Genomic DNA, 14,304 nt, shown 5'->3' on the forward strand with positions numbered 1-14,304 from the left:
GAGGGTCTGGTAAGGAATACAGTGGGGAGTTTTACTGTAAGTGTCCCGGACTCAAGATATGGAGCCTATTGCGTCCTGGAGTCACGACAGAGTTAAGGACTGGCTAAAAGGTAAGTAAGAGCTGGATGTGGGGATCTGATTTATTTTTCACAAAATCGTGACATGTAACTTGACAAAAAACCCGATCTAAAACAGCAAAAACATATGGGACACTTCTCGTCGGGACTGGAACGAGGAAGTGCTTTTAGTTATGCGCAGGCGTCGAGGCAGTAAACTCAAGATAGACGCACTAGGCAGGGAGCGCACAGACACTTGGCGAGTACTAATTTTTCAATTTCGTGCGAGCAACCGCCCCTCTTAAATTTAAAAAGCACCCCAGCTACTTTACAATTATACGGACGTTTTATTGATTGTAAAATATTTTTGGGAAACGCTAGTACGAGCAACATGAATGTCAACATGAACTTTTTTGCCCCACAGGATAGCATGTGGTATGTGTTCAAAGTTCATAATTGGGTTTTTGAATCCAGAATTTAGTTGAATTCCTTGTGTCAACCCGCACATTTTAACCCAAACTGAGGTTAAGTGAACAGGTATTCAGGTATATTTTCCTCATATGCACTAGATTATTACTCTTCAGTGAGGACTAGCTTTTTATTCAGGCTTACAGTTATTGAAATTTAGGAGACTTTTTATAAATCCCACTTTTTTATTGTGGTTACTGCAAAGGAATTCATTTTTCAGAACCATTTTTGAATTTGCACCCCAAATTTCATCAACACAGTTCGTAATTTATTCCGAAAAAGGTAAGGGACCCAGTGCCTTCTGATTCATAGGATGAAATCTACAATTTAAAATGAAAGCAATGAAATTGATGATCTGCCTTGAACGTGCTAATGTTTAAAGGACGTTAAAGGTTTCATGAAAGTTTTCAACATTAGAGGTCTTACCTTCTCTAAGGGTAATCTGCCAAGAACAAGTTTTTTTTAGTTCAGGATATACTGGTCTGTTTTTAAAAAGCCTGTTGTGTGATCAGTGTGTCAATCAAGCAGCTGCTACAAAGTCCCTTTGAATTGCATCCCAGTTCCTATGTCACCTAAAGGACTGGAGCCAATAACTTCAGTAATGACCTGAAGGTGACTGTGTTTCAGGACCAGAACTGCAGCTTGTGTCTGGAACGTCCTGGTAACCTTTAACCACATACCCACCTGAAGGCACCTGAATTCTGCTTTGCTGTAAACATGACTTTGAAAAACATCTGTCTTTAGCCCGTTCTTGACTTACGTTAGACACAAAGTCGAAATGTCCTTGTTGCTTAGTAACCAAATGTAAATCCTAAAACTGTAAAGAAACGTAAGTTCCTGTTCCTGTTTCATTTTCTGTACACAACTCTCTTTAAAACTGCATTTAAAATTAAGTTGTAATCAATCTCAAACCTTTTTGAGAACTGATTCCATAATTGTGTAAAAAAGCACATACAGTAGATCATTTTTAATTTACAAAACACATATAGGGCCATGTTTCATTAAAAATAAACAACTGGTAAAGTGTTTTTGTTTTATTTCAAAATTCCTTGCCAACGATTTCAGTTTTCTGTTTTATCTTTTAATACCAGGACTTTTTTGTTACTAAAATGTAATGTGAAGGTAGTGTAACAGCACTTTAGAGATACAGCTCTTACTGTGATATTGTGTCTGGTTTGTTATTTAAGTGGGAAATGATGCTGTTCCACAAGCAAGGAGCAGAGGCAGAAAAGGCCTGATCCCCCACAGTACGTAGTTTGGTTATGGGGACCTCAAACAAATTAAATTGACATGATCTTAAAAACTGGGGTGAAGTTTGGGAAAAGAGGAAGGCTGGTGAGGTAGGCGGGATCTTTGCCTTTTAAAGCCATAAAAACCAGGACCAATCGTTTAAAATCCACTCTCTGGTGGATGGAGAGCCAAGGAAGCTTTGATAGAACAGGAGTGATATGGTCTGATTGCCTTGCGCTGGTGAGTACCCTGGCAGGGCTTGGAGAAGTTGTAATTTAATTAACGAGCTTGAGGGCAGACCACAAAGGAGATTGTCCCCAATAGTTCAGGCGAGATGAAATGAACTATTTCTGCATGTTCAAAACTGAGAGAAGCCCTTAACCGGGATATATTTTTCAAATGGGAATATGAAGATTAATAGATGTTTACACTGCCCACAGTTCATGAACTTTTAGAAAATCCCTGCTAACAATTTAAGATGATGCTATATAGACTTTAAAATACAGGCTGATATTCTATGAGGGAGGATTTTAGTGTAGAGATGTGTATGACACTTGGCCTATTTCAAAAAGCACAATATTTTAACTTTTTTTTCTGTTTCTGATTAAGAAAACAACACTTTTTTTCATTTTCAGGACGCTGCAGTAATTTGAAACTTTCTGTTGGAAAGTTTAATGGGACTTTATTAGGTGTATCATGCTAAGTGCGGGTTTTTCATGTGTCCACCACAGTGTGGTAATCTTAGTATGGTGGGAAACTGATATATCTCCTGGTATGTGCCAGTGTCACGTGAGTGAAAGACCTTTTTTTTTTACCAGGGTAACAGTTGATTCACCAAATGCCTTGCAATGTGAGTGTCCCCTCTTTTTTGTAAACACACCCATCAAAGTTTGATTTTGCTTTGTCATCCCCCATGTAATCTTTATATTTCTGTTCTAAAGACTGAAGAACGGGCAAATTGAACCCTGTTAATCTTGACCTGACTGACTACTGTAGGATATGTCTTCATTCGGGCTCTTTGTTTTAACTCTTTGTAGTTGAATATTCGGTATCTTATCAGAACTATTTAATATTAGTTTACCATCTAATATTTAGATTTTTGCAATCTTAAGAAATCTAACTTGGTCTTGCGTAACCTAGTATTTGTAGTGTATTATAATATAACACAGTGTACGTTATAATACACTTTCCCCTTTTATAACAATATACATTCATAATAGGCCCAGTTAAATATTTCTTCTCTTGCCTGCCCTGGCTCAGGGTCATACTGTTTGTGTACAAACAATAGAAAGGTGGCTGAAAGGAAGCTGTGCTCCCGTGTAGGCCCAAAAGTGTCCTTTATCTGTTTTTCGACGTTCTTGAGCTTTAGGCAAAGATAAAAAAGGATGAGGAAGTAAACTGCTGAAATGCATGGTGCTAGTCAGCCGAAGGCACAGCTTTCTGATACTGAAATGAGTCTGCTCTGAGGGGCTTGTTGAGTAAATGGATTCCAATAATCACACATCCTATTTTTTTCTGCGTTGTTTAAACCCCTTTGATTGCAGTGCTCCTGTTGAAACAATAAAAAAATAGACTAACAAAAACCGGGAGTGGTGGTGCCTTTGTTTAGGGTTGAGTTCCTCTCACACAAGGGACGAGTTTCCATGCGCAGAATGTGGGCGGTGTTGTTTGTGCTGTTAAGTGTGCTGTGGTACAGCATTTCCCTAAGTTGGCAGTGATCCTCCCACTATTCTCTGTATTACTTTGTGTTTTCAGATGCTTAATAGTAGATTCTCCTCCAGTAATAGAAAATGCTTTTTACTCGGGAACGTTATTAATAATCAGCCATTTTGCATTTTATCTCAAGTGGCTTACAGAGACCAAGGGGTGAAATTTACATTTGCAGTTGTGCGCCTGAGGTCATGCCCAGTGCGCACTTTACAGAAACGAAAAGTAATGCTCAGATTAGGTCTCAGTGAGTCAGCAGGCTTTTATTTTACCTGAATCCCATAATTGGTAATTCTGAAAAGGGCATCGACTGACTGTAACCTTTGGTTCCACTGGCTGTGCTGAATTGCTCAGGGTTTGAACGGACCCTGCTTATCACACAGTGCCTACCTTGCCTACTGCACCACCTGGCCTCATGCATAGAATCAAATACCTACTGAAGGTGGGCTGATTCTCAAGATGGGACTGTTCCAAATTCAGCTCCGTGCTGCAGTGGAATCTCTCAGTGTGCCTAACGAGGATGGGCATGTAGGAATAGCATGCACTCTTTGCAGAATTATGTTGCCAACGCTTGGCTGCTGTGCTTTCAGGTTTGGAGCCCAGCCTGCAGCAGTACCCCTTTGAAGAGTGGCACCTGACAGGGCAGGACTTACTGCAGCTGTCCTACAAGGATCTGGAAGGGCTGGGGGTGAAAAAGATTGGCCACCAGGAGCTTCTTCTAGAGGCCGTGGAAAAGCTCTGCTCACTGGTAAACAAAACCCTTTGCTTTTACCGAACAGAAAATTCTTTTGCCATTCTGTTACAGCCCGCACCATCTCTGACTTCGCACGGTGTCTCTGTACACCATGGCCAAGTGAATTCACAGCACAAGAGTAGTAACATTAACCAGTGGGGACCCAGTTTCAGGAATTGTAGGTAGTCTGTTTGCTATACATTTTCATATACAGTATTGGTTAGAAAAGGTCATTACTGGATCTTCCTATGATCTAAGAGAAATTGGATTTCTTCTTCATTTTACTAATTTAGTTTTCTAGATGTGGTCTAGCAATCACACAGAATGTGCACAGGCAGATTTACCAGAATCAAAATCTGAATCTTAAGAAGTCACAGATAGTAATTATTTTATCGGTTTTTCAGCAATGTAATTTCATGCAATGGTTGCGTGAAAATAATTCCTAGCAGATTCCTCGTTTAGTCGTTTTCTTTGCAGAAACTGATAGTAGCAAGTCATCAACCTTTCAGTTTACCTGAATTCCATAATGGCTAATTCTGAAAAGAGCATTGACCGATTGTAACCTTTGGCTCTTCTGGCTGTGTTGAATTTCAAGGCCATAAAGGAGCTACAGAGCATTAAATAGGACAGAGGACAAGTTAGCCATGCAAGTATTTTAACTCTCTGCAGCATTCTGTTTAACCAGCAGTTGCAGGCTTGGGGTGAGAGATTTACACTCTGCTTCCTTTTTGCCACAACCTGCCACTTCACACATTTAAATCCTTCACACTTTCATTTCTTTTAAAACTGTTTTCACCTTTCCTGTGATAAAAGTAAACAGGTCTTGGCACCTAGTACAATAACTGACATCAGGTTGTCAGTTGCTCTCATCACCTACTCTGTGATTGGAGGAGGAATCTCTTTTCCTCAGGTTTCTGAAGAGCTCTTTAGATTTTTACAGAAGTTCACTGTCAAGGACATTACATACCAGTGTTAGTCAGGAATATGCTGAGTAGTGGCCCACAGAATATGCTTGGAGCGAAGATAATATCTAGTCCTTTTAAGTTGTTAGTTTATTCTTCTTATTTATGATAATAGCAGCTTTTTATTGCAAATTTATTTCCAGAATAAAATACAAGAAAATATAAAATATATAAATGTGTATCCTTCTATTGATTCTCTAACCACTTCATCCAGTTCAGGGTTGCTGAGGAGTTGGAGCCTATCCTGGCAAGCAGTGGGTGCATAGCAAGATACACCCTGGCCAGTCCATCACAGGACACACACAGACACAAACACACACACTCACATCAGAGCCAATTTTCCTGTTTAAGTCAGTTAACTTTCCAGGAAGCTCTTTGGTCCGTGGAAGGAAACTGGCACACTTGGAGGAAACATGTGAACATGGGGAGAACATACAAACTCCACATAGATATATGTGTATATATTTGAAATTACATATATTAATTTCTTCAGTTTCAATAATAAGTAAGAACACATTAAGAGCAAGAAGGCTTTACATTTTTTTTTGCATTCCAAAATAGTGGAAAAGAAAAGTGTCAAGGGAAATTGCTTGCAAATTGTTTCCAGGTAGTACAAGCAGAACAAAAATAAATGAAAGGTTCTTTGAGTAATGAAAGAATCAGTCTTCATCTGTGAGTGTCACATGAGGACTGCACCAATGCCCTAATGACATGGGAACAAGCAAGCTCATCTGATAACGTGTTTCCCCCAGATTCAGAATAAATATTAAAATTCTCCTGTTAAGGCTCTGCTGATTTGGTAAAAATTCGTTTTTAGTTCTGTACTTGTCTGTTCTTTTTATCCTGCTTTATCCTGTGCAGGGTGGCAGGTGGAGCCAGAGCCTATACTTATAAGCAGCAGGTGCAAAGCAGGATACACCCTGGACGGGACACCAGTCCATCGCAGGGTACCTGAAGAAACCATTGTGAACCCGGGGAGAACATGCAAACTCCACACAGACAGCACCCCAGGTCCAGAATTGAACCCAGGGCTCCAAAACAGTTAGGCAGCAGTTCTATCCACTGCACCTCCATGCTGCTTGAGAATTCAACATTTTATTTAATACTTCATTTGGCACAGCAGCATACAAGGATACTAAAATTATAATGTATTATTAGATCACAAAGAAACATTTTACACTCCTGGAAGTCTATGACGGTTTACCTGCTTGTTGCAAACTCTGTTCCACTCTCCGCTCTGTCTAGTTCTCTGTCTCAAATGACAGGTGACGGGGAGGACACTGATCTTGACTGAGAGAATAAAGTCGCACAGACAAGTGACTAGGCACCACGTAGTGATCATAGATACTGTACATCTGCCCCTGGGTGAGAGGGTCGGGCAGTGTGTCAATCATTTTTTTATAACTGGGAAGAACCAAAGTAACTGTTGTGTCTGCAGCAGAATTTGGGACCTTAATCAGAACTGAAGCCCCCAGAAATTGCGGTATACTTCACAAGATGGCGGCTTTCTGTTTGGCTTGGAATGTGTGATTTATAGGTGGGGTGTGGGAAGAAGGGGTTGGGGTGAGGGTGAATTGACATGGAGTTTAGACAAAAGCCTGTGAGAGAAAGCAAGACACAGCTTCTTAATGTGACGTCCTACTCCTATATAGATAGGGGCCATCAGTTGTTCCTTCCCTCACCCACCCTTGCAGTAAAGGCCCTTGTTCTGAGTACAGGCTGAGCTCAAGGATCCTGATACTGCATGTCGCGTCATAAGCCAGCTTTGACCAGAAGTCTGCAAGCTGCCGCAATTGGCTGGGAAGTGCTGGGAAGGGTAGGACTAGAACAGTAAGTTGTGCAATTTCCCAGAAGGCCGCAGGCTTGCAGTGATGTCAATGAGACAGACCAGCCCTCCTGGCAGGTGCTGTGGAGCACGCTTTGTGTCAGAAGATCTCCCTTTTCCATGTGAGCTACAGGAGTCATTGCTGGGAGCTGCTACAAAAAGTTGGCAGCTCCCAGTTACATAAAATGAAAAATCACCCAAAAAACTGTGAAAAATTGACTAACTTGTTCTTGTGACCAGGTTGTTGCCCCTCAAATAATCAAGTCCATACCAAATAAAAGTCTACTCCCTGGCGTCGCCTTGCAAACATGTTAAAATGGGGGATGATGTCTGCATTTCCTAGATTAGCACGGAGAGCTGACGGCCCGCTGTGTGCTCTGTGTTTTGCTAACAGAATTACGGTATATCTGGGGAGAGCATGCGCTCGGTGACGGAGAAGCTGCGCGGGATGGCCCACTCCCTCCAGATGAGCATTCAGAGCCGCTGGCGAATCAACACCTACAACGGCCAATCGGTGAGCAAGCTGCCCTCCGAGACTCTCGTCTGCGTCATCGAGCTCATCGTGGCCGTCAGGGGCTGCTTCTCCTGGCTCAACAGGTATGCTTCTTTTAACGCACCTGCTTTAAGGGACCGGTCTTTTTTCTAGAAATTGTGTCAGTGTAACAGGACTCAATGACACTGAAGTGATATCTCCCCCATGAAATCCAGACAATGTAGGATTCTCCGTCTGCAGAGAACCTGGTCTCTTGGCGTTGTGCAGTTTGCCAGTGTGACCACGATCAGCTGCTCCCATCACACACGGACTAGTGTTAGAATTGCTCACAGCTTTGCAGAGCCTAAAGTGCATCTATCTGCGCATCTAAAAGTAAAGTCTTTTTCATTTAGCTGTTCCTATTTATTGCATTTTAACAAACCAAAGGAGAAGCAGGGAAAACGGCTACAACTTAAAAGACGAATTACACTCTTCTAAACTCTGCATTTCAGGCATCTGGATTGCAGTGATGGTTGTTTGATCATCTGACACACTTTAAAAATTTCTGTTCATTAAAATCCCTGAAGTCTTGAGTATCAGACAAAGCTCGTGGCTCTTATGTTCGCAGAGAGTTTGCTGAATCACTGGTTGTTTGCCCTTTTTTATTGGAACACAACTGCTCATCCTTGATCCTGTTTAACTCCTACTACCCATCTGCTTTAATAGGGGTCATATTGAGTGTTTTATATCTGCTCTTTATGTGTTTGCTCCCCTTGTTCAAAAAGGCAAAGTTTGGAATTTGCAAATGCAGCGATTTTAACTTGCCGGTAAAAAAAAGCCCATCCGTTGTTTTAAGACTCTCCCGACAGCGAATTGTGTAACACCTAGGGCAGAATGAGGCACATGGCACAGACATGCTCGTCTGACACGCCCACTTGTAGATTCACTTGTCATGTGACGTGCAAGCTTAGCTCCAGTCTTACTGACTTCACTGCCAGCCTTCGGCCTGATAAATCACAGGAGCTGAGTGGTGAGAAAGCTGAGAGCTCTGTAGCACACAAATCCCATCCCTGTACCCTCTGCTGATTGTGAACCACCACCCTTATGAATCCTAACCACAGCTGCTTTGAGTCATGACCCCAGATCTAGCCCATAACATCGGGATAATAGAGCTCAGTGTGATAGAGTATAGTTTCTTTCACCCATCTTATAAATTTAGTGATGGTCTTTTTGAATTTAGAAATATTCATTTGTGTTAGTATTCATTCATTCATTATTTTATTTTTTTGCAGAAAAAATATTTTTTATAGACACTGTTCTTTTACTGCGGATATATTGGTCTGATTTCCATTCCTGTAAAATATTGATATGAGGATCTGCTCACATCATTTTGAGGCCCACCTAATGATGAAGTCTTTTCTTCTGTCAGGTACCTGTGTTCTCAGCCGAGTGACTACATTCCCATTAAAGACATTATCAGTCACTGCACGGAGCTGAGCTGTATTGTCCACAAGGTTAGTGCTTGGTGTTTTAATTCCAGGTTTCTTTATATATATATATGTGGTGTTAGGAGATTGAACCATAGAGGCGAAGACACACTAGTGTGGAGAGCCAGTTGGATTCACCAGTGTCAGTCATGGAGGTTCTGGTCTGTTTAATTCCTCATCTGCTACAAAATTGCCTGCAGTCACTCGAAAGCCATTGTTAGGTCTTAGTAAGGCAATGTCTTCAAAAATGAATTTCCTCAGGGGGAGTAAACAGGTACGGAGCTGTAACAGCATCTCCTGCTTCACCATGAGCCCTGGGGACACTCCATGGTAACAGCAATTTAAAGGTGGCTGGCCTTGTGTAATTCAGTCACTGATCAAACAGCGTTACTGTCTCTCCCCCGGCTGCCTGTGGGAGACCGTTCATCGAAAACGGTAGGAGCTAACCTAGGACCTGCTGAGTAGGAGCACCCAGTGATCTCTGCTTTTTCAGGGCTTAATGAAGCTCCTTCTGCAATTCTAGCAAAATGAGGTTTAAACATTAAAATAACCAGATGAAACTCACACCTGTGACCCAAGATATACTACTGATGAGCTTGTTTAAAAGTAATTTTGTTTAGTGGTTTGTTAGTTTTTGTCATGGTCAAGAGGTATAAAAAGCATTGTGAGTACATAATGTGTGTACAACAAAGTGTTTTTTTTTTAAAAAGTACAGTAAAATCAAACAGCAGTTGTTTAGCATCTTTTTCTCGACACTTTAAGAGGTCAGTGGTGGTGCAATTTTGGAAAACTACCTCACCTACACAGATAGGGAGCGGAGGAGGAAATACAGTGCTGTACGGGAGTGTGTGTGTCTTGAATTCCTGGCATGATGTGAGGCGTGCCTCCGTCGGAGTGGAGCGGCTGGGAGATGATCTGGGCTGTGGCTCTCTGACTCGACTACGGTGTCGCCAAGAGCTGTGCAGAGCGATACCCAGAATCTGGTTTGACAGGTTGGCAGGACAGCGGTCCCAGGATGATAATCACGAGGGAGTGTGCCTGGTTGTGTTGAGGGTGGCCTGTGGGATTACAGTAGGTCAGAAAAGAGCGATGGACTGTTCCATTGTAGTGGGGTACACAGCGAGGCTCGGCACTCTCTGCGACTGAAGGTACAATATTGCGAATGTCTGACTCGCCCCCTGCATGTCTAGCTGGAGTTTTGTGTCAGGATTTGAACGCTAATGTGCCACAAACACCGACTGCGTGTGGGATATTGTAATTAGTTATTTAACAGACGCTTATATCCAGAGTGACTTACAGACACCAGGAGAATGTTAGATTCAGAGGGAGGGGAGAGAGAGCTGGAACTGTGTCTGGAGATGCTCTTCCACCTGGGGCCTCAATTCTTAGTCCTCAGAGCAGAAGATATTGTATTAGCTTTCACACACACCTGCAGTTTCACTGATTTCTCTGAGCCCTGATTCTGCGGTTTTTGCCTCTGGTCTGTGGGTTGGATGTCGTTTTCACCTTGAATCACTATCAGAAACTAAAAACTTAAAGCAGCCAGCAGCTACTATACATCACCCCACAATATCTAACTGGCAGTCAATTGAAGCTCAGCAGGTGAGAGCCTGGGCAGTACCTGGATGGGAGACCTCCTGTTAAAGCTAAGGTTGCTGCTGGAAGAGGTGTTAGTGGAGCCAGCAGGGGGTGCTCATCCTGCAGTCTGTGTGGGTATAAATGCTTCAGTATAGTGATGGGGACACTGTACTGTAAAAGAAAAAAAGGCACCGTTCTTTGGATGAGATGTAAGACTAAGGTCCTGACTCTCTGTGGTCATTAAAAATCGCACTGCATTTCTTGAAAAGAGTAGGGGTGTATTAACCCGGTGTCCTGGCCAAATTTCCCTCTGGCCTTTACCAGTCATGGCCTCCTAATAATCTATGAACGGGCTTATCACTCGGTTCTCCTCCCCACTGATAGCTGATGTGCGGTGAGCACACTAACACTGTCATTGCATCATCCAGGTGGGGCTGCATACTGGTGGTGCTGGAGGGGAGTCCATTACCTGTAAATTATTATTATATTAAAAGGAGGGAAATGAGCTTTGAAAAGCAAACAGAGATTTGTGCAATGCACATTGACATCTTTTGACAGCTGTTTTTGTCTTTATTTTTGTCTAAGTCACAGACGTTTCTCTGTCTCTTTGCTGTTATATCTTTTTCACCCCAGATTACGTCTCTTCAATGCCCTGTGATTGTGCAGTATGAAAAGAATGTGTTCTGATGTGATTTTATGTTTCATGTCTGTGACTTGCAACATTCTCTCAGCTGTTCATTTTTTACAGTAGTATGTGTAAAATAAATTGAATTTATTTAATTTCTTATAATTGAGTTCACCATAATTGCAAGAATTGTGAATACATTCATTTTGTGAATAAATGTGGTTCCTGGCTGTCCAGTAACTTAACCTTTCCAGTCCGCCCAGCTGTACGAGTGCGGACCAGCATTTCTGGGGGTTAATTTGTGTGACGGTTGTGCACCCCCTCCAGTTGGGAAGCCCCATACCCTTAAGTCCACTTAACTGTACAGAAACCATGAGGAACTCTGGCCCGATTAGCTACTGTGACTCTGGTGTGGATTCGACCTTTTTTCCCATACCTTCAGGCAGACTTAGCTCAGGTGGACTGCGTCGTTAGAAAACAGGCCATACGAGTCCTGGGTTGTGCTCAAGCTTCCAGCTGTCAAATGCAGTTTTCCAGCCCAGTGCATCAAGGTGTCTTTCCCTTGAATGGACACAACAGAAGAACAGGTTCCAAATGAGAGGAGGCCATTTGGTCCAACTCGCCTGTTTGGTATGTAAATAGTTAATTGATCGAAGGACCTCATCCAGCCATTTCTTGAAGGAAGCCGCATGCATTGGTAGTTTTTTTTCACACTCCCAGAACTTCCGTGTGGCACTTCCATGTGCTGTAGTTTCTGCTTGTGTCGTCTGGTTCATTTTTCACTTTTCATTTTGAAGATGTTGTTCATTTTGTCACTGCTGTTAAGAATTCTGAATACTTGTATCGGGTCTCCTCGTCGTCCTGTATGTTCAAGACGAATGAAGTTCAGTTCCTTCAGCCTGTCTGTCTAGAGCAGCAATATCTTATTTTGTAACATGATGACCAACATTGTACACAATATCCTAAATGAAGCCCAACTGGTATACCCTTTCAACACAACATCACTTGATTCGAATTCTACACTTTTTGACTACAGTATGTAGCCTAACATTTTGTTTGCCTCTTTTATGGCTTCCTTGCATTGTCTGGAAGGCGTAAGTGATGTTTCAACACAAACATGTGAATCTTTTTCATAAGGAGAAACCCCTGGCAAACCGAACACTGTCGTGAAGTTTGGAATTTTTGATTGCCAAGTTGGTCGAAGTTTTGTTTGCGATCCGAGAACTAGTGTGGGTTTTTGTTAAAGCCATGTCCTTTTTAATGTAATTGAATCAAACATGCCATAATCAGTTAATAGGATAATTGTTCCACAGTCAGTTAACAATGAGTTGGAAATAAGAATTAGATTAATTCACCCTTGTTGTGTTTTATTATAAATGGTATGAATTGTACACTTTTTTTCTTCTCTATTTTTTTTCTTGTTGTGATGCAAAGCACTGTACAGCACATGAAGTGAAGCTGAGCTTTTTCAGACAGATACGAGTTAAAGCACATACCCTGAGTGGGGAATTTAATTAGATTTGCAGAACAGAAATCTGCTAAAATTGTCCCAGCCTTCTCCATTGTGACTCGGTGCCCTTTGCAGGCTGTGTTTAACGTGTGTTTCCTGGATAAACAAATATCTGCCGGATATTTTTAGAAACCTGCCCGGCCTCCGCTGTGTCCACTTTGTCCCCCTGATTAACGAGACCGAGGCTGTATAATGGTGGGATAATCTGGGTCCACATGTCACGTCTCTGGCAGAATAATGACGTGATGAAAGAGCGCCTCTTCACAGAAAGAGATGTTCTTCTGTGTAGAGCTATTAACCTGCATAATAATCCTAATGTCATCTTTGTCCGTTTTGGGGAAAAGCACCAGAAAATGCCAGCAGGTTTTTTTTTGGAAAGGCTAATTAAGGCCACCATTTGTTTTAAAGATCACCCTGCCAAAGAGGCCCCTTTTTCCTCCTCCAAAATTCCAGCCCCCATCTCTCATCGCGTGTTTATAACTTTCCCGGGTGACAGGAGCAACCAGACCATATTTATATCCCAGTGAGTCGGGACCAGCTTAAACAGGACGTCTCAGTTTTCCGAGCGGGACCGAGGCACTTGCAGTATTCGTCCGAGGCTTGTCTTGCACTCCAGGCACTGGCAGGCTCGTCTTGCCAAAGGAGGAAAGCAGTCGTGGAACGAGAAATGTAAAATCGAACGAAAAAATACAAAAAAGTCCGAATGACTTCTAGTAACCATATGCCTCTGAAAAGCACTATTCTGAATAGTGCGTGGGTTCTTTAACTAAGCCAAGCAGCGTGTTAACCTTCATGAGCTTCCTACTCAATTAGAAACTGCTGAAGAGTATTTGGCATCAAAAATAAGTGTGTCTTTCAGAAGTGACTTCAGAGTCCAGCTCAGTATTACATCTCCAGGGTCTGTAGCAGAGGGTGCTTTTCACCTGAAAGCCTTTTCTGAGGTCTTTTTCACTTGAAGGTCTACTAAGGATGTGAGACAAAAAAGAGGAAGATGAAAAAAGCCAAGAAAAATACACTCCTACTTTATAATGACTGACCTTTTCCTGTCAGTCATACGTGTACTATAACTGTGGATTTCTGTGGATCGTGCTTCTTTTAAAGCTTCTCTTCTGTGCCCTACATTGCGTGAACTTTAAAAGGGGCTTTTAAATTTCACACAAAGGTGAGTTAGTGTCTCTTGCAATTACTTTATTTTACAATTTCACTAGTGTCTTTTTGTATGGAAATATCCAACGAGTTTTGTTTCTTAACCAGATGCATTGCATGTAATAAAAGTAGGACTGTCTGCTTCAGATTCAAAAGTGATTTTCCTGCCTATTTGTGCCAGGAGCAGCTATGAATGAGTCAGTTTTATATCTCAAAAGCTTTTTGTCTTTTGAAATCACTTTTTTGTTAATGACCCTCGCGTTTGAAATTTGTTTAATGTGTGAGAGTAGTGAATCATGCAGCCAGTTCCTGTACAGTATATGCTCCTTGTAGCTAATGTAGCTGAATAACTAATGTAATTGTTACAGTTGCAGTTGTTGGCAGATACTTATCCAAAATTGCTCAGAATTGAGTAGCAAAATATGTGAGAACCACTTAATAGAAATGCTGACTTCTGCTTGGTTGTTTTCTGCTGTTCTGTCATGTTGTATGAGGTCTATGAAAT

The 14,304-nt window shown here is 41.9% G+C and overlaps 1 protein-coding gene across 1 annotated transcript in view; it reads left to right on the forward strand.

The window, feature by feature from the left end:
* Positions 1-14,304, forward strand: part of cnksr1 (connector enhancer of kinase suppressor of Ras 1) — a 50,131-nt gene continuing 35,827 nt past the window's right edge. Inside the window, exons 1-4 of the mRNA XM_088932258.1 lie at positions 1-110; positions 4,052-4,209; positions 7,376-7,578; positions 8,883-8,967. Coding sequence (XP_088788384.1) covers positions 59-110; positions 4,052-4,209; positions 7,376-7,578; positions 8,883-8,967 — 498 coding nt within the window. The 5' untranslated portion in view covers positions 1-58. The remainder of the gene's footprint in view (positions 111-4,051; positions 4,210-7,375; positions 7,579-8,882; positions 8,968-14,304) is intronic.

Source organism: Atractosteus spatula, chromosome 14 (genome assembly GCF_055471065.1).
Source record: "Atractosteus spatula isolate fAtrSpa1 chromosome 14, fAtrSpa1.hap1, whole genome shotgun sequence".
Lineage (NCBI taxonomy): Eukaryota > Metazoa > Chordata > Actinopteri > Semionotiformes > Lepisosteidae > Atractosteus > Atractosteus spatula.